Source organism: Coenobita brevimanus, chromosome 68 (genome assembly GCF_032717465.1).
Source record: "Coenobita brevimanus isolate Jiangsu-jjx chromosome 68, ASM3271746v2, whole genome shotgun sequence".
Lineage (NCBI taxonomy): Eukaryota > Metazoa > Arthropoda > Malacostraca > Decapoda > Coenobitidae > Coenobita > Coenobita brevimanus.
In genome coordinates this window covers 11,285,673-11,306,590 of record NC_137021.1, presented here as the reverse complement: position 1 = coordinate 11,306,590, position 20,918 = coordinate 11,285,673, and the positions used below count along the sequence as shown (strand labels likewise).

The 20,918-nt window shown below is 41.5% G+C and overlaps 1 protein-coding gene across 2 annotated transcripts in view; it reads left to right on the top strand.

Moving 5' to 3' along the window:
- Nucleotides 1–20,102, top strand: part of park (E3 ubiquitin-protein ligase parkin) — a 35,227-nt gene extending 15,125 nt beyond the window's left edge. For both annotated transcript variants that reach the window (XM_080277084.1, XM_080277085.1), the window contains exons 4-6: nucleotides 1,058–1,303; nucleotides 15,815–15,982; nucleotides 17,238–20,102. In XM_080277084.1, the coding sequence (XP_080133210.1) occupies nucleotides 1,058–1,303; nucleotides 15,815–15,982; nucleotides 17,238–18,059 (1,236 nt within the window). In that variant the 3' untranslated portion in view covers nucleotides 18,060–20,102. The remainder of the gene's footprint in view (nucleotides 1–1,057; nucleotides 1,304–15,814; nucleotides 15,983–17,237) is intronic.
- Nucleotides 20,103–20,918: the final 816 nt, after the last annotated feature.

Below are 20,918 nucleotides of genomic sequence, written 5' to 3'. Positions count from 1 at the left end.
GGATATGTCGAGTGTAGTACGTGGACGCATTTGTGATATCCAGCCACAAACCAACCTTCCACACTCATCCACTGCAAGGGAACATTGGTGTACTGCACAGGACTGCCCTGCAGGGATGATTGTTTACCTGCAATTGATAGGTCTGCTTAGCCAGATACAATAGTTACTGTACTGTACTACTACTACTTCTGACCACTAGATCTTTAATCAAACTGTACTGTACATCATTCATGTGCTGTACTGGACTGTTGGTAGGTGGGGGCACCCATCATCTCACTTGACATAGTTCTGCCTACTTCTTCCTTAAAGTCTGTCATTCTTTTTGTGTGTGTTTCCTCCTCTCTTCCTACTTCTCCTATCTTTCCTGTCACTATTTATACTCTTTCCACTTCAGGTGGCTGTACACTTGCAAGCCAAATTGTTTCCTATAACTCAGGAAACCTACAATGCTGGATGGTAACCCTATAGCCAAATAATGGAGTGACATGTAGCCTACTATGGTGTCCCTGTTAACTGGGTGGAGAGATACAAATGTAGCATCCACCCAGAAACCTAAACTTCATACTAATCCCTGTGCCTTGCTGTGGCAGGGTGCTGTCACCCATTTGGGAACACTGGTTCACTGCACAGGACAATCCTGCTGGGTTGCTGCCTGCAGTTGATGGGTCTGCTCAATCAGAGAGACTGGAGTAGCAAAACACCATCAACAGCAACTATACTGGACATGAGGACAAAATGTTTTCTACTGTACTGAAGAGGGCAAAAGCAGAGATTTGGAGAAAAGTTTAAATTTCCTTTTCCCCATTAGCTAAAAAACAAGTTTTTAAGTCTCCTTTTGCACTGATTCTCTTTGCACAGTGGATTTTTGGGTATACATTAGCTGTGCAAAACAGGGCTCACTATGTTTTCATAGTCATACTCTGGTTGCTGTAATATCAGCAACATTTGTACGGTACAGCATCCTACCCGCACATAGCTTGATGTCCTTTACTTAGCAATACATTTAACAATAGTAAGAAAAAATAATCCTGTTATACTAGTTCCATTATATTTACAGAATAAAATGCCCAGTGGCCAGTCTCAAGACTCTGCAGATCAAGCCAAAGCCTTGAATAAAGCTCTCATCCAAGAAGAAGCTGTTAAAGAAAATGGGCCCTCAAGTGCCTTTCCATCCCAGCCATCCACCTCTGTGCCTCCTGCCCATGGATCTGAGAGCAGTGGGAGGAGGCTGCTGTGTGATGCATCAACTGTAATCACAATACAGATGTCTGAAGGGGAGCAGAAAGCCATTCGTGACCTTAAGGTGGGGTAGTAAACCTGGATTATTCTGACCCTGTGTTGCTTCTTAAAAGTGATTGGTATTTTTGCAAAATTTAGGGTCTGAAAGATTACATAGATGAGATTAATGTGATGGTTCTTTAGAGAGGAGAGAGAGAGAAAGAAACAGAAGGTAACTCATGGTGTGATACCAGTATGCTGCTGAACAGAGAGAGACTCAAATTGGCACACTGTAAGATCCTCTGTGCATTGATAAAGGGGGAACATTATTGTGTAAAGGATCACAGGAGTGGCTCAAGGAAGTAAAGTGATCAGGGTTATGAATACTGTACTTTGATATGAAACAGAGGGCTGAATAAAGGTTGCAGGAGAACTGCATGATGATGTGTTGGTTCCCACAGTAATGTATGAATGTGAGACTCATAGGTCTGTCATGGGTCTGCAAAGTCGAAGAGTGAGAGCTCTGGAAATGGGACTGTTTAGGAATATACCAGTAAATAAGTTCAGTATGTAGGTTGCATATCTTGAGAAATACAGTAGTTGTGTGAGAAAATGACAAGGACAAAAATGGTATATGTACAAATATGCACACAAGAAAGGCTGCAGTTTTTTTTTCTTTCTGTATATCACAATTTTTATGAACCAAATTCTGTATTGAATGCTTGCCTGTGTAGTGGAGCAGCTAAAGGCTTGCATGATAACTAAGCAGATGGACAGTATAGTGCATTTCACTGAGTGTTCTATTGATAGTTCTGCTGTATGCTTTCTCATTCCTACAGTACTGGTATCTTTGGATTCTACCCACCCTATTTTACTACTTTATCATGTGTGTACAGTAGATTACTAGTGGAGAAGGGAGAAAAAGTGAGCAGATGGAGAGAACACTTTAAGGAATTGTTGAACGTAGAGGATGGAAGTAATGCGAGTATAAGTGGCTGGGGAATGGCTGGGAGAAGGAGGGAGGTGAGAAGACAGGAAGAAATCAGTAGGATAGAAGTTGTGGAAGCAATGAAGAAAGTTAAATAGGGGAAAGCCCCAGGAATTGATGGAGTGTGTGGTGAAATGCTGAAGCATGGGGGAGAGATAGTAGTAGAATGGATGTGGAAGATGTGCAGATTGGCCTGGGAGGAAGGTAGAGTCCCGGAAGATTGGAAGTCAGGTATAATTATTCCCTTGTACAAAGGAAAAGGGGAAAAAGAAGTGTGTGGTAATCATAGGGGCATTTGTCTTCTTAGTATAATAGGAAAAGTGTATGGTAGGATACTTATTGACAGAGTTAGAGAAAGAACAGAGAAATTAGTTGGAGAAGAACAGGGAGGCTTTAGGAAGGGAAGAGGTTGTGTAGATCAGATATTCATTCTTAGATCTTTAGTGGAAAAGTTTCTAGAGAAGGGAAAGAAGTTGTATGCAGCTTTCATGGATTTGGAGAAAGCATATGACAGGGTGGATAGACAAGGATTGTGGAAAGTGTTAAGAATATGTGGAGTAGATGGGAGGTTGTTGAATGCTGTGAAGAGTATGTACGATGGTGCGAAGGCTGCAGTGCGTGTGGATGGTGAACTAAGTAAATTTTTCTCTTTGAAAGTTGGCTTGAAACAGGGATGTGTCATGTCTCCATGGTTGTTCAATCTGTACATGGATGGGGTAATAAAAGAGGTACAAGGTAGGGTAGTGGATGTTGGAGTGGCCCTGGTGAGAGAGGGTAGTGTTTGGAAACTCCCTGTACTGTTGTTTGCAGATGATACTGTGTTGCTGAGTGAAGACGAAGGGGAGCTGCAAGGCTTGGTGGATGAGTTTGGGAGAGTGTGTAAGAAACGGAATCTAAAGGTGAATGTAGGGAAGAGTAAAGCGATGGTCTTTGAGAGAGGTGAAGTCAGTGAATGTACAGCGAGGTTGGATGGTGAGGAATTGGAAAATGTGAGTACGTTTAAGTACTTGGGTAGTGTGATGAGTAAGGATGGAGGTTTGGAGGGTGAAGTGCTTGAAAGGGTACAGCAGGGAAGAAAGGTTGCTGGTTCTTTGAAAGCAGTGATAAAAAACAGGGAAGTGAGCATGGAAATGAAAAAGTTACTACATGACAGTATTGTGATACCAACTCTAACGTACGGAAGTGAAGCTTGGACGTTGCTGGAAGGACACAAGTCAAGAGTGAGAGCAGTGGAAATGAGTTATTTAAGAGGAGCCTGTGGAGTCACATGGAGAGACAGGCTGACGAATGAGGATAATTATAAAGAAGCGTTGTGGTGTTGATGTGGATGTGATAGGAAGCGTTATGAGGAACACACTGAGGAGGTTTGGCCATGTGGAGAGGATGGAGGGTGAAAGACTGACGAAGAGAGTGTATGTGAGTGAGGTGGATGGGGGAAGAGGGAGGGGGAGGCAGAGGATGAGATGGAGGTATGGGGTGGAGAGGTATATGAGAGAGGGAGGTGTGAGTTGGGAGCAGGGCAGTGAGATGGTGGGGGACAGGGCGACTTGGAGGCGATTTGTTTGTGGCCACCCCAAACGGGATTGAGGCGTCTGGCAATAGATAGATAGATCATGGGTGAATTATGGCATTTACTGATCCTGAAAAAGCATATGACAGTGTGAGCAAGAGGCATTTTGGAAGGTACAGTATTTAAGTTTTATGATGTGGAAGGAAAACTGGTGCATGATGTAATAGTCTGTGATGGTACTGAACCACATGCAGTAAACTTCCGATTATCCATCTCGGCACTATCCAGCATAGGGCATTAACTGGTGTAGCCATTGGTTGAATTAAAATGGTATACAACAGTAAGTATGAAATCATCAACACTATCTGGCATGAAAGACCCTTCCTTCTGGCAAAAAGTACATTATTATCCTGCATGAGACAGTAGTTGTTGTCAAACATCCAGCCATAATCACAAAAAAAGAAAATAAAGAAATACAGCACACAAAAAGAATGGGGTATACTGTACTGTAATATGGAAAGGAGGGAGGGAGGGTTGACGGTTGGTGGGCCTAGCAGCTCACAGGGAGATGCAGTGGTATGGAGTAGAAGAGTTTTGACTGGTTAAGACAGGGGATGGAGAATTCTAATGCAGAGTTTTCATCGGCTGGCAACAGGAACGTGGATGTTCTCTCTCTCCATTGTATTCCTTTGCCACTATATATGGTGCCAATATACAAATGAGCCTACATTGGACTTTGTGTCTCTTCCAAAACATTATTATAAGTAAATGCCAATACTGTGATGGGTTTCCCTCCAAAACCTGGCTGGCCTTCTAGTGCTGCTGTGGCTCTCTGACACGTACTGCCCCCCCCCCTCTTTCTTTCTCTCTCGACATGGAATTCCTCACCTTTGGCATTTCTCTCCTCATGCATGGACTTTTAAGTACAACTTACAGTGCTCTGATGTGTACATTACTGTAGTCTCGTCCAAAACATTTATTATTAATAAATACCAATGTTGTGATGTGTTTCCCTCCAAAACTTGGCTGGCCTTCTAGTGCTGCTGAGGCTCTCTGACACGTTATACTGCTACCCTCCCCCCCTCTCTCTCACCATGGAATTCCTCACCACTTGCATTCCTCTCCTCATGAATGGACTTCTAAGTACAACTTAGTGTTCTGATGTGTACATTACTGTACTGTACAAGTGGCTGTTGGATTCTGCTAAGGCACTGATGAAAGTGTGTTAGAAAGAAAAGTCGATTCAGCTGTGTTATTAGGCAAGAGGTTTATGAAAATGTGTTTATTTTACTAAACAAAATAATCATGCTACAATGGAATTGTTAACACAAAATATATAATCATTTAGATGACTGTTCTTCCCAAGTGAAATTTGTCCTTGCTACTAAGAGACAAAAGTTTTGTTTTGTTCTGTATGGCGGAGTCATCTGCTATAATTTCGATCAGTGAAAGAACGGTATGGTGTACACAGTACAGTACAGTGCAGTAAAGCATGCTTCATTTTATTTATGTTTTTTGTGTTTTTTTGATGTTTTGATTGTTTATTTTGGGCATTACTGTACATTATTCTACAGTAATATCTTTACATCACCACCACCATCATCATCACTACCATCAACATGAAATGTGTTCCTGTATAGAAAATTACAGTTTACTTCACAGTACATTACAATATTTCAGTATTATGAATGTCTTTTAGCTGTTTTTCGATGATTTATAGTGTTTACAATGCATATGTTTATACATTACTGCCGGGTAAAAGAAAACAGGTCTCCTGGCTAGGGGGACTTTGATATTATCCCCATCGCCAAAATGAAATAGCTTTCGTACATATGATTATAGCGTACTTAACAGTACATTACAGTATTTCATTATTAGGAACATCTGTTAGCTGTTTTTTGACATTTTAGAGCGACTTGTAGGAGTCAGACAGTAGATAAGTGTTACACGGTTGGGGGGTTAGGGGCCCCTAGGGGGTACTTTTGCATAACCCGGCATTTTGACAGTATCCGGCAGGCCTTTGGCTCTATTATGCCAGATAATCGAGAGTTTACTGTACTGTATACACAGGTTAATGAATGTGTGGGGAAGTGATTCATTTTAGTATTACTATTGTAGGGAGACTTCAAATAACGCTGCTACTGTGGGCAGGGCAATAGGCAGGATGCGGGTTGGAAAGGAAGCAGGTGTGTCAATGTTGACTCCTGAAATGTTGAAAGCCTCGGGAGATACAGAAGTAAGGTTAGTCACTGACCTGATAAATATGATTATATATGAGTGTGTTGTCCCAGATGACTGGCTGAAGAGTGTAATTGTAAATATGTACAAGGGGCAGGGTGATGCCCTGGAAAGAGTAAATTATAGAGGCATAAAGCTTTTAGACCAGATAATGAAAGTAATGGAGAGAGTTTTAGAAGGTATGATGAGAGAGAGTGAATACTGATGAGATGCAGTTTCGGTTTATGCCAGGCAAAGGGACTACTGATACCATATTCATTGTTTGACAGCTTCAGGAAAAATATATAGGAAAGAAAAGGGAACTGTACTTTGCTTTTGCTGATTTGGAGAAGGCCTTTGACAGGGTCACTAGAGAGGAGGTGAAGTGGGCCATGAGAAAGCATGGGATCGAGGAGTGGCTGGTTAGCCTAGTTGTGGCCATGTAGGTGGGTGCTCACACCCAGGTAAGAGAGATTGGAGATTTGAGTGATGAGTTTTCTGAGAATGTTGGTGTGCATCAGGGGTCAGTCTTGAGCCATTGTTTATCATGGTAAGCCCCTGTTTATCATGGTACTTGATGCCCTCTCATGTGCCTTCAGAAATGGACTCCTGTGGGAGATGATGTATGCTGATGATGTGGTGTTGATGGCAGAGATTGAAAGGAAGGTGGAGGAAAGATTTAGGAAGTGGAGAGATGGTATGGGGCCCAAGGGCTTAAGAGTAAATGCGGTACTGTCAAAGAAGAGGGAGAGTGGCTATGTGCGATTTGTCACAAGGGCGTGGGAAGTAATTCCATCTTGTGCAGTGTTTGTGATAAGTGTGTGCATAAGAGATGTAGTGGTGTCAGAGGTAGACAGCAAGATAATGCCGATTTCATGTGTGTGGTGTGCTGGGGAGAGCATGTGGATATTGCCAGGCATGAAAGGATTGAACCTGCTGGTGAGTCTCCTGAGTGTGTGGGAGACTTTTATTAGGAAGACATGTTATGTGCTGGAGGTGGGACAGGAGCTAGCTCTGTGGCTAGAGTGAGGAGTGACTGGCAAGAATTTCAGCGACTTATTGCCTCTCCTGACATTGAGAGAGCTCTCCCTCCGTGCAAAATAATCTTTGTATGCAGCATGTATTAGGAGTGTAATGCTGAATGATAGTGGGACCTGGGCATTAAAGGAAGAGGATATTCTATCTATCTATCTATTGCCAGACGCCATCATCCCGTAAGGGGTGGTCATTTGACTTTGAGTTATTTATTTTACAGGGAGGGTCACTAACCCTCCACCAACTCACTCGTTGACACGTAGGGAGCACGTATGGTTTGGTTATGTGGTTACCACCCAGCGTTGTAAATGGTTTCTTGGCTTACAGGAAACCATTTGGCTTGTCACTCAATGTAAAGCCACCTGTAAAGGAAAGAAAAGCAATAAGAAGTGACAGGATAGATGGGAGAAATAGGAAGAGAGGAGGGCAAGGACAGAAAAAGAATTATAAAGGCTAAGGAAGAAGTAGGCAGCACTACATCAAGTGAGTGGATGATGGTCGCCACCACCTACCACAAATGACAATATTCACAGGCTCAAATGTGCAGAAATGGTAATAATTAGGTGGATGTGCAATGTGTCCTTGAGTGCAAGGCCTAGGGGGGCTACATTTATGATTGAGGAGTTGAGAGGTAGGATGGGACTGGAGTGTACTGGTGTTGTGATGAGGAGAGGTAAGTTGACATGGTCTGGGCATGTGGAGAGGATGGGGGATGATAATTGGGTGCAAAAAGCAAGAAGTGTTAATGCTGAGGGTAGGGTAGTGAAAGGCAGACCAAAAAAGACCTCAGACGAGGTCACTGAGTGTGACCTCAGGGTTAAGGAACTAAATGGGAAAGCTGCCAGAGATCAACCAGAATGGAGGGCCACCATTAGGTGACCAAGGCTGACAAGTGCAAGCATGTTGGAGCCTTTAAAAACAAAAACGATGGTATGTGAATGTGCAAGATACTGAGGTACAGTATGCATGATAATGAAGCCAAAGAACTGACAGGGGACAAAGGTGGATGAATGAAGAACTGCATCCATGGCACTGCATACAACAAGGTCTACATCAGTTTGTTAACTTGGCAATCTACAAAACTGCCCCACTGTACAGTAGTTGTGAGAGCAACCTAATCATGTGTTGTACATGGGTGTGTGGATGATTCTGCCAACAGGATCTGATAATAAAGAGTGAATGGAAGTGGTCTGATGCATACTTTCTGGATTTGGTCATTTTTTTTTTTTCTTTCTGCCTAACCATTTGTAAATGGGAATAAGAGTGAGTTGATGATGGTGATAAATGGTCTCTTTTGTTCTTTTTATTACCACTAATTTTGTTCATCCAGTTTTTCAATGTTAGTACTGTATAAAAATCCCAAATTTCATGACAGTCAGTAGGTACAGAAGAGCATTTCACCATCCATGTTTGGCTCCCCTATGTTCTCATTATCCTTCCAGTTCTTCAAATACAGCACCTTTATCTTTTGTAATGCTGGCTTTTCTTCATGTAAAGCTATATCAGAATACCTTTACAGTACTTGAAATAATGTATGTATACTGTACAGCTACCGCAAACTGACTTAGGACCTCCTCCACAAGGTATTAAAAAACACAGAAATCATAGTACAGTATATCACAAAGTTTGTTCATGAAATGTCATTCATTAATATGAAATCATGTTTCCCCTTGTTTTTCAGGACCAGTTGGATACGTTTTGGCATGGAATCAGATCTCTAATGTAATGTAAGGGCATTTCTTTGCACCAAAAATTTGTCAGTTCAGTCTTGAGGTTGTCCAGATTGGGTGTCTTCTTCTCCGCCATGATTTTCTTCATCTTTGCCTAGCAGTTTTCTATTGGATTTAGATCCAGACTGTTGCCAGGCCAGTCGAGGACCTCAATCCGATTATCCTGAAGCCATTTAGTCACCTTTCTTGACTTGTGACATGGAGCTGAACTGTGCATGAAAGAGTTGCACCCATGAATAGCAAAAAAGTTTAACAAATGATCTTTCAGAACTTGAATGTACTGGTAGCCATTCATCATCAAGTTCTTAGGAAGAATGTAGAGGCCTCCCCTTGCCATGTCACCTGAGAAACACCCTCATACCATTACTGACTGTGGGTGCTTAACAGTCGGCACCATGTAAGTAGAGTCATATTGACTACGGGAGGCAGGGCAACGAACCTTGGCAGAACACACCTGGAACACTTGAAATGTGCTTTCATTGGACAACATAACTTTTCTCCACTCATCCGATGTCCAGTGTGCATACTTCTTGGCAAACTGAATATGCTGCTTCTTCATGCTGTCAATGAGACGCGGTTTCTTGGCCGTGGTGTGGGTCGGCAAACCCAGCTCCTTCTGCAAGCGGTGTTGGATAGTTCGAATTGAGACGTTTTGTAACAGCTGGGGATGCATTCTCTTCAATTCTGCTGCGGTCAGCAGAGGATTCTTGATTACTTCCCTCTTCAGAAGTGTATCTGTACCTCTGGAAGTCGTCCTCTTCTTTCCATCGCCATGCTTGTGCTCTGGTATGACATCAGGTGGCAGGCCGCACGCTGCAGCAAGAATCTTCATGACAGTCGACTTGGCGCATCCAGTGCGTTCACAAATCGTGTTGACAGGGACGTTATCCTGCCTCCATGCAACGATCCAGACCCTCTCATCCCTCGAGCAGTACTTTCCAGGCATAACAACTCAACTTTGGGAAAATAACAGGGCAAGCAGTAATGCACATGAAAAAAGAGGGAGGTGCAAGCTCAGAGCAACGGGAACATATACTCCCACTCTCGCTTCTGGGCAAGCACTGACGTGTTGAGTGTTTCACCAACTCCTGCCAACACCAGAGAGTTGCCAGTTACTTCTTGCCCCAAAAATTCACTTGGTAGAGGTGGAAACACAAAGCAAAGAGAGACAACTCTCCCATAGCAATTCTGTGTGTAGGTCCTAAGTCAATTTGTGGTGGGTGTAGTATTTTGTAATTCTGCAGCCTGTAAAAGTACAACAGTTTACCATAAAAAATGAACTACAGAACTGTCATCATCCGGACCTCCTTTCCCACCCTAGGGCAGGGTGAGGAGTAGCAGCGTCCAGACAGCCCAAGTCTGCCCAGTCCAATGGGCCATGCTTCCATGCACTCATCATTCAAGCCCCTGGAATCCTGGCTCTATCTGATATGCCATAAACATTCACCACAATCTGTAGCTTTACATAAACGTATCCGATAGTCAATCCGGATGCTGTCACATTAAAAAGGGGTGCCAAATCCCTGATCATGCACTTCTCACAACATTCATCCAGCTAGCTCAATCTCCTGTTAGTTCCCTAGCTTCACTGACTTACAATCTTCTCTTCCTCACACATTCATCCACCATATCCCTCCACCTTTTCTTTGGCCTACCTCGCCTCCTCCCTCCTCCAGATTTGCTCTGATAAAGTATACCTTTTTCACCACTGTATTGTTATCCATTCCCTCCACAAGACCATACCATCTCAGTACACTCTCTTTGATTCTGGTGTCCACAGACTTGCTCATTTCACATCTTTCACAAATCACATTATTTCATGTCCTATCCACTCTCTGTACTCCACATACATTCCTCAGCAGTCCCATCTCCACTGCTCTCACTCTTGACTTTTCATTTTCATGCCACACCATAGTCTCACATCCATATGTTATAGCTGGCACTAACACTCCTTCATGCAAGCCTCATGCAGCTGCAACACTCAAGCCTCAGTTTCTTATCATGACCTTCATAGCACCAGCTATTTTCCTTCCTTGTGTCACTCTACTTTCCACTTCTTCAGCACATTTTCCTCTCTCTTCTATCACTGTACCCAGGTATTTGAACTCTCTCACCAGTTCCTGTCTCTCCATTCACTCTAACATCACACTGGGAGTCACCTTCTCTCTCAATATCCATCACTTTGCTCTTTTCTACGTTTACTCTCATGGCACGACACTCACAGACATCAGCAAAACTCTGTACTAGTCTACCAAGTTCTTGTCCGGTATTTGCAAGTTGTACTGCATCATCAGCATACAACAAATTTGAGATATTCCATTCATTACCAACGCCATCCCACTCTCCATTACTCGTGTTTTCTTTTCTCTCATCACACCAGCCATATATATACTGAACAACACAACCTTGTTACATGCCCACACCGAACATGAACCATTCAATTAGATGCCCATTTACCCTAAAACATGCTTCACTACCATCATAAAAACTCTTGACGGCACCTAGCAGCTTACCATCTACACCGTGCATGTGCAATACCTTCCACAATCCTTCTCTGTCTACTTTGTCATATACTTTTTCCAGATCCATATCCACAACACCTTATAGTCCTTCACACACGCCTCCACTATCTGTCCTACTGCAAATATTTGATCTACACATCCTCTGTCACTTCTAAAGCCACCCTGTTCATCACTCACTAGGATTTCTGATATCTCTCTTTTTCTATAATAATTCTTCCATATACCTTCCCTACCACACTCAATAAACTTATGCCAACATAATTCTTGCACTCACTTTGCTCACCTTTATTTTTGTACAGGGGTACAATCACAGCCCCTTTCCACTCTGCTGGCACAGTTTCACTCATCCATGCCTTGTTACATATCTCTAACATGCACTTCAGTCCTCTCTCTCCATTACATTTAATCATCTCTGCTTACACCTCATCAACCCCAGCTGCTTTCCCATTTTTCAGCCGCTTCACAGCGTTCTTCACCTGTGCGAGTGTCACGTTTCCTGGCATTGCATTCTGTCTCTGCACTCCCCCAAAACCAATCAAGTTTACAGCAGCTCTGCTCTCTCTCTATTCCCATTCATCAGGCTTTCAAAATAATCTTTCCATCTGGTCTTTACTTCACTGTCTTACATCCTTCACACTTTCACATTTCTTTCCGCTGCCACTTCTACATTTCCACAACTGTATCAATTGAACCCCTTTCCTGTAACCACTCTATCAACTTCTTCCTCTTTTCCTCCACTGCTCTCTTAACTTCATCCCACCATGCCGTACCTTTCTTCTCTGTTGTTACTCTTGCCACACCAAACACCGATTTAGCATTCCTTACTAAGCAATCCCTATATGCATTCCACAGGCTGTCCAGATCCATTTCATTCCAATTCACTGATTCTAACTCCATCCCTACTTTGGTCCTGTATTCATATGCCATTTCTTTGATCCTCAGTTTCTCAAGTTTCACTCTTTCTCCTGACTATTCCTCTCTCTCCTGGTCCACCTCACTCCTATCAGCTTGATCTTGCACACCACAATCATATGATATGACAGACCTCAACATCATCTTCTCACGGCCCTTGTATCAGCAACCATTCCCAGCATCGACTTCTCTACAAGCATGTAATCAATCAGGCTCCTTTCAACACGATGCCCATTCCCTCTATACCATGTATATTTATGTGCATCTTTGTGTTTGAAATTCATTCATTCATTCATTCACTCACTCATTCATCATCTAATCCACTGCTGCCCCATGGGATGCGTAGGGGTCCAAGGCTAGGCTTAAGTTGATCCTGATAATAAAGATGAGAGTGACCAGCCTCACTCATCCCTCAGTGGCACATTACGTAAGCAGTAAACCCCAATCACTCCTTGGATACTAGTTACAAAGGCACAACCTCCTTTCCTGACACATATCCTTCAGTTGCTTTCCATTATCATTTTCTCCTGGTACTCCATTACAACCCATTATGCCATCCTCAGGACCAGTGCCTACTCTTCCATTCATGTTGCCCATTACGATCACTTTATGGCTCCTGGGCATTTCTCCCACTGCTTCATCCAGCTCATCCCAAAACCTGTCTTTCTCTCACTCCTGTCATCACACGGTGCATACACCACAATCACAGCCACGTTCACCTTCTCAAACTTGAACTTGACATACATACATCTCGGGCTTACGCATTTGTAATATCTCATTCTACTCTGCCATATTTCATTCATCAACAAAGCAACTCCTTCCTTGCATCTTCCTCGCCCATTCATGCCCGACCTCACAAACTTTACACCCTCCCACTCCTCCACTTCACACCCTTTCATCTTTGTTTCACACAACGCCATCACAGCATATTTCACACTTTTGAACACATTCTTGTTCCCCTCATTCACACCTCTCACATTCCACATGGCCATGTGAATCTGCTCATTTGGTTGGGGCCCTGGGCAGGTATTGAGCCCTCTGAGGCTGTCCAAAACATTTGTCATGATTAAGTAATTTTAGATAGGGGAATCTGGAGGACACTTAACCCAGCCAAAAACCACGGTTATATGGTTACCACCTAGCATAGTAAATGGTTTCTTGGGTACAGGAAACCATTTGGTTTGTCACTCAGTGTAGAGACAGAGAATGTTAATAATTAAAGGAAAATTGTTGTAGGGTAAGCAACAGAAACTTAAAATGTTACCCATGCAGGAAAGAGCAAGGGAAAAACCAGCTAAATCACTCCCTCTGTTATCTGCACCACCACAAAACTTAATAGGTTATCACCACACTTAATAGGATAATCCCCCAAAGCTAAAGAATCATGAATTATTAACATTCCCCCAGTCTAAATGTTCAGAAGCAATGGGAGGCATTACAGGTATTTATTCACGGTTCTCTGGGTTCACTAGAAATACATGACCTCAGAGAATTTTTTTTTTTCCCCCGAATTCAAAACCTAATCTTAGACATTTTGAAAAAGACCACCATCTCTGTATTCAGATATGGCACTGCTGAAAAGTTCATGATCATGCTCCCCCCCCCCCTTTTTTTTTCCTTTTGTCCCCACCTCTGGGCACAGGCTTTACAGCCTGCTCCCAAGGACCCGCAGTCCTCCTTCATACTATACACTTCTACATTTTATCACTTTGGTGCTAACACTCATCATCCATATTGAATATATGCTAGGGTTGTCTCATACAGGACTGGAGCACTGTTATTAGTGGGGGTATTTTTATGACATGTTAGTAGGTTCTCTGGTAGATCAGTAAAGTCTGCTTTAATAAAATTCAGATCCTTTGTTCTCTGCCTCAGCCAGGATTCGAACTTGGGTTCATTAGGACTGCGGCCACATCTCTACCAATTGCTGTGTATACTATTAAAAATTATGGAAGAGATTCATTTTCAGATTGTGAGTCCTGACATTCCATTGTCCAAATCTCAACGTGAGTTATGACCAAAACAATCAACCACAATACGCATTTTAGGGATGAATGTTTACTTTGGATGGAGTCAACTATAAACAACCCTCATTAACCACTGCCGTGGAGATTCTTTGTAAGGTAGTTTACCTCCTCTGGGTCACGCTTCACAACCCATATGAATTTTACCTCATCTTAGGCTTTGCATGACCTGTGTAAGACCTACACTATACCTCATATTAGGTCTGCAGCAGCGTGGCAACGGTTAAGAACTACACTAGTAGCAACAGACATTAACATGGCTTCTGATATTATCAAGATGTATATATTTAACTCTTTCTGCATGAGGACATCTATACTGTACTTTATTCTTGCTATCTATAGACATTTTTATCCAGCTTAGGTGAGATTTTTAAAACTAGAGGGATTAGATGTATCTTCCACTAGGTTCTTAAAACACAAGAGGTCTTCCTGAAGGGGAATAAATATGTCTGCATCAACAGATAATAGTGGAACATTATATGATGTCACTGTTGAAGCTGTTTTTGTTGTAGCTGTTGTGGCCCCAGGCTCATATGGATGTGAATCCATGGACTGCGGGCTGAAGTTAACTTGCAATTCATATTCCTCATTTTGGAGATCACAGAGATACTTCTGGGGAACACAGGTAGTTCAGGGATATTTGTATCCTCAGAAAATGGACGATATAGCTAGGATACGAAAAGGTGAATTACATGATTCTCCCCCCCCTCCCCAAAAAAAAGGACAACTGCAATGCAAGCACCCCAAGAGCTGGGATGAAGAGGGGGAGGGGTATATGCCTCCATTTTTTAATGCTATATACCTTATGAATAATAACTGCATGCAGAAATACCACAAATACATAACAAAAACACTTCCAATCAAAGACTATACGAGACGCAAGCAGTTCATTCCTTCAGCTCATGATCCATCCCACCCATGTAACTTTTGCTATCAATCTCAAGAATAAGAATAAAAACTGCCAGCACAAAAACAACTACTGACCAGTTGCTGCAAAACACAAAACACTTCCAGTCAAAGATAACATGAATATGAGAGGCACACAGTTCAGTGCTTCAGCTCAGGATCCAACCCACCCATGTAACTTATCCCTCCATAAACTACCACCAGACAGCCACCCCTCAGAAATTATCCTACCCTGAGAGATATGAGAGCAGCATACCTAACCAGACTGCAATGCAGCCACCACTCCTCTCTGCTTCAGTACCAACACAATGCAATGCAGCTCACAACACTATAACACACTTATTCACCTCATGCACCTCACTCACAACACAGACAATCCTTAACCAAAAGTGCTGAAAAGGCCAGTTTCTTACAGTCCACGGGGTTCATGTCCTGGTGAACCTGGAGTTGTAGCAACTGCAGCAGTTTATTGTGATGGTACTTGATAGCATTTGACAGGCCACAGCTGTGTTTTACCATTATGGTAAATCATACAGTAAGCCAATACTGTATTTATAAATTTATATGCTTATCATATGCCTTTCATTGTTTGTTGGACATATTTCATACACTTCTCCTCATCCCTCCTGGGGGGAAAAAAAAAAGGAAAAATGTTTAGTCAGTGCCCAGGTACCCAACAAAATTTGGACTTGCCTCTATTCCCCTCATAACATACAACACTAGCAGCCATTTTCTTTTTTTCTCCCCCTCAGAGTTTTGACAGTGAGAGTGAGCGGCCACACTTCTATGTGTACTGTGTGCGTCCATGCAACTCAGTGCAGGTTGGGAAGTTGCGTGTGCGGTGCTCAGCATGCAAGCAGGGGGCGCTTACCCTACATCGTGATCCTTGTAACTGGCAAGATGTCCTTCAGTCAGGCCAGGTCAGTATGCCTCGCAAATGTGAGCCCAAAAGGTTTTTACCTGCAGCATCTATACTATACCTGCACAGTGTGTTCTTATATGTCAAGGATAATATGTTCTACAAAACTGAGGGAACCAAAGAATATTTTTTAGGCAACAACTGAAAGTTGAGAACAATTTTCTGAACTAATGTGTACTTCAGACTTAATGGCAAATAAATAACATTGACAGGTGACTTATAACAAGGATTTATTGTACAATTATAACACCAAAGCTTGTGTGATGCATGTATCCTGTGACTGTACTGATGTTAGTAATTTTTAGCTCTTCATCAACATCAGCAATATATACGGTACAGTATAACTGATAAAACTACAGTTCCATCAGCTGAATTGGCATTTTACTTGAATCTTTTATAACATCTGCTATATTATTTAAACTGATAATTATTTTCCTTCTGGAAGATTGCATGAAGGTGCATTAGTGTCCCCATTAACATTTAGGTGTAAGACTCTGGTATGGTATGAATGAGATGTCAAGAGTAAAAACAATGTGAATGGGACTGTATGGTAATGATTGTGGTTTGCACTAAGTGAATAGAAAAAGAAACCATAATTTATAAATGATGTTGAGTAGGGAAGCATATTATTAAAGGGGCAGACAAGATTATGCTTAGATGGAGATTTAATCAAGATAGGCTGCTGAAACAAAGAGTGGGTATAATGGTAAGAGGAAGCAAAGTAGGCCAGGAAGGTTGATGAAATTGGTGATGGAGTGTGTGAGAAAGCTACATATGGAGGCTGATGAAACTCAAGGAGCTAACAAAGTAGTTGGATAAGGTATGTATACAGAAGTACATTACAGTGGCTTGGCATCCCTGTTAACTGATTGCTGATGGAATGAAACTATGTTTGGCACCCCTTCACCTGACAGCTAATGGAATGACATGCTGATAACTGCATGTGAAGCACCTCTTTACAGTTAGGAAAATGATAACAGATGATTAGGCTTGTGATGTGAAACCAGGAATTGAAAGACATTACTGTGTGAGTAACTGTGTGGTTCATTTCACAGGGCAAGCCCTTGATAGTTTATCTCATACTTATACTTTTCTTTTCATTTTTTCCTGATCTTGGCTTAGCTGATCTTTAGGTGGGAATAAACCGGTGATAATGATGATGATGATAATGATGTCTCACATACGTCATGCTGCTGATCTGTATGTGATTATTGAAAAATATTGTATCCCCCACTGTTACATCATTCTGTCTCCAGATAAGTGCAACATGTGAAACAGTGGGCTGTGGTGGCACCCAGGCTGAGTTCTTCTTCAAGTGCCGCAACCATCAGACCAGTGGTGAGGATGATACCTCAGTGGCACTCTACTTAGTGCGTGCTAATCTTCCTGCTGTCCCCTGTCTTGCCTGCTCAGATGTCTCTTCACCAGTTATCGTCTTCGAGTGTCGTGATGCCCATGTCATGTGTCTTGACTGCTTTGTTACATTCTGTCTCTCCAGACTTAATGAGCGGCAATTTATCCATGACCTTGAGCTTGGATACACTCTTTCTTGTCCCATTGGGTGTCCAGACTCACTAATAAGAGAGGTTCACCACTTCAAGCTTATGGGAGACAACCACTATGACAGGTATCAACAGTGGGGAACGGAGGAGGCTGTGCTGGCTGCAGGGGGTGTCTTGTGTCCCTACCCTGGATGTGGCCAAGGAATTATTCCAGACCAAGATTGCCGTAGGGTGGTATGTGTGTCTGGATGTGGATATGTCTTTTGTCGGCTGTGCCTCCAGGGATATCATATTGGTGAATGTCATCCTGAAGATGGCACTGGGCCAAACCCTGTAGAAAATGGAGGAAAATTTTCTGTGGATCCATCTAGAGCAGCAGGGTCCAGGTGGGATGAAGCTTCTTCCCTAGCCATTCGAGTAACAACTAAGCCATGCCCAAAGTGCCGCACACCCACTGAGCGTGATGGTGGTTGTATGCATATGGTCTGTACTCGTGCCTCATGCAACTTCCACTGGTGCTGGGTGTGTCAAACAGAATGGACTAGGGAATGCATGGGAGCACACTGGTTTGGTTAAATAGCTAGTCAAACTGAAAACTAACTTGGCAGCTGTGGGAGACTTGTAAGGTTATGAAATACCGACAAATGACAAATCATGTCTGATCATATTTGCATGCTGTACTGATCAAGGGGTGATATCTGATGAACAAATAACACTGTATGCCATATGTCATGCATGATAAAAGTCAAGTGTATTACTAAGTTTATGATAAATACTACTAAACACTGTTTCATGCAGGGAAAATATTGACAGATCCTTATAATTCTCAGAACTATACCTCTTACTAATCAACAAAAAATATTTTGGCAAACTGAGAATATATAAAAAATAGTCTAATTAAAAGTTAGTTTAATCTAAATTACTCCTTACTGAGCAATATTTTTATTCCTAACCGCAGCATAATACCATACAGATTACCCTTCATTTAATGAACATAATAACAATGCTGTAATGTCCATTGTCAAAATAAGGACCAGGTATACTGGTAAAGTGGAGGAACACTGACTTAAGCAACTTTTTAAATATAATCAAAAATTTTTGGTGTAATCTTAATAATCTGCCTTAGTCTCCAATTGCACACTCCTGGAGTCTTTAAAAAAAAATATTTCAGGTACAAATGCTTATAACTCCTGTATTGGCATAATTTATCAGTGATCATTTCCTTTCTCTCTTTCTCTCTCTCAAGAAAATGTGGGATGGAAATCAATAAAGCATGACTTACCTCCTATGGACAAATATTTTTACGTGCAGGAATTCTCAAGTACAATTTCCCATATTTCTTTTGTAGAAGCAAAAAGCCAAGTGTACCAGGAAGTACACTGTAAAAAACTCCCAACACAGTAGGTGGCAGCTGTATAGTTTTGCCTGATTTTTTCTAGTTTACAGTGACACAGAAAATGCAGTACTGTACTGTACAGTAAATATTTATTAATTAACACAAACCTAGTTAGCTGTATATGGGGTTCTGATGTAGTTTGACATCCAGTACAACTTGTTCCTCATAATTTGGAGATACTGTACCAGTTTGTCTTAAAAAGTTATTTAATGTAACTGCTACTGACTTGTGAATTTGTGATAACAGCATCATGTGATATGACAACATAGTGAAGAATATAATTTATTATGCCTTGAAACTTTTGGCTGTCAGCCAGTGCAAATGATCATCATTTACCTCAGAAGTGACTTTTGGGCTCAGTGACAGTGTTTTGATGAAACAGTAGAATGGGCCTCAACAATATACAGAAAATGAAGGGGAATCTTGTTCATGCAGCAGGTTTCCTGTCAGGCACCTCAAATTTGGTACTGTACAGGTCTGACTTATGTATAGAAAAGTTAAATACTTCCAATAATGGGATATGTTACTTATTTCTCATACCAGCTACGCAATTCCCATAAAAGCTTTAAAGAAATGTTTATGTAACCAAAATGTGCAATATAATGAATCATGTTAAACAGATATTTCTAAAACAGAAATATTTTAACAGGGTGCAATATCAGCAGTATTCACTTTATCCATCAAACAATCCATTTTATTTTTATTTTTTCCCATCAGGAGCATATGAACCTGGGGAATATCTATGCAATACCTGTGAAGTAAATGCTGTGATAGGTATATTAAGAACAAACCCTTCCCTTTGCCATAGTACCCACCACAAGCTACAATTGCTTTACAATTTTGATTAGCTTACATTAATTTTGACTGATTTACAACTTACTGCATAAAATCAACTTGAAATTAGTGTAAAAGTACAATATATAAAATTCTGTAGAAAAATATCCTCAGAACTATAGTGTGTATATTCTTCAGATTCTAACAACTTTTGACGTATCACTTATTTTAGTCACATGTAAAATACCATGGCTGTTTATGACTGAAGTGCTCAAACATATTTTAATGTGCTTCTGTATATGAGAAACTGCAGTTTATATAAACGGGTGCTAATCTATTAGTAAGAAAATGAATTTTACTGTATATTTTGTATATACAATCATATGAACTACTTTGTATTGTAATACTGTATATACAGTCATACTGATAATACAAGAGACAATAAAGCTATGAATGCAGTAGGTGTTGAACATTAGTAATCTTAATCTCATTTTAGTAGTTCCATATTCCATGATATTAGATACTGCACTAGGACCTGACAGTTCTACTGAAATGTACTGAACAATGGATAAAAAAAAACATCCTACAAGAAGACTCCAGTATTATGTGAAATAATAACAACAGATCAGGGTGTCCCCAAAAGATTATTAATTACCATCTAAATATTTTCATATATACAGGAGTGGGTTTAGTTACTGAGCTGATACATTCAGTTATATATGTGTTGTTTCAGATGACTGGGTGAAAAATGTGACTGTAAATGTGTAGGGGAAGGGTGATGCCCTGGAAAGGGGAAATGTGTAGGGGAAGGGTGATGCCCTGGAAAGAGGAAATTATAGAGGCATAAAACTTTTGTTTTACCCTCATCTTTACTGTCAGGACCAACTTGCCTAGCCCTGGGCTCCTACACTCCTCACAGGGCAACACAGGATTGGATGATGGATAGATGGATAAAACTTTTGGACCAGATAATGTAGGTTACTGAGAGAGTCCTAAGGTATGACAAGAGAAGAGCAGTTTGGGTTTATGCCAAGCAAAGGGACAATTGATGATATTTTTATTGTCTGACAGCTGCAGGAAAAATATATAGGAAAGAAACGGGAGCTGTACTTTCTTTTTGTTGACATGGAGAAGGCCTTTTACAGAGACCCTAGGGAGATGGTGATGTGGGCAATGAGAGAGCCTGGAACTGAGGAGTGGCTGGTTGGAGTGGTTATGACTATGCAAGCACCCAGGTGAGACTGAATGGAAATTTGAGTAATGCT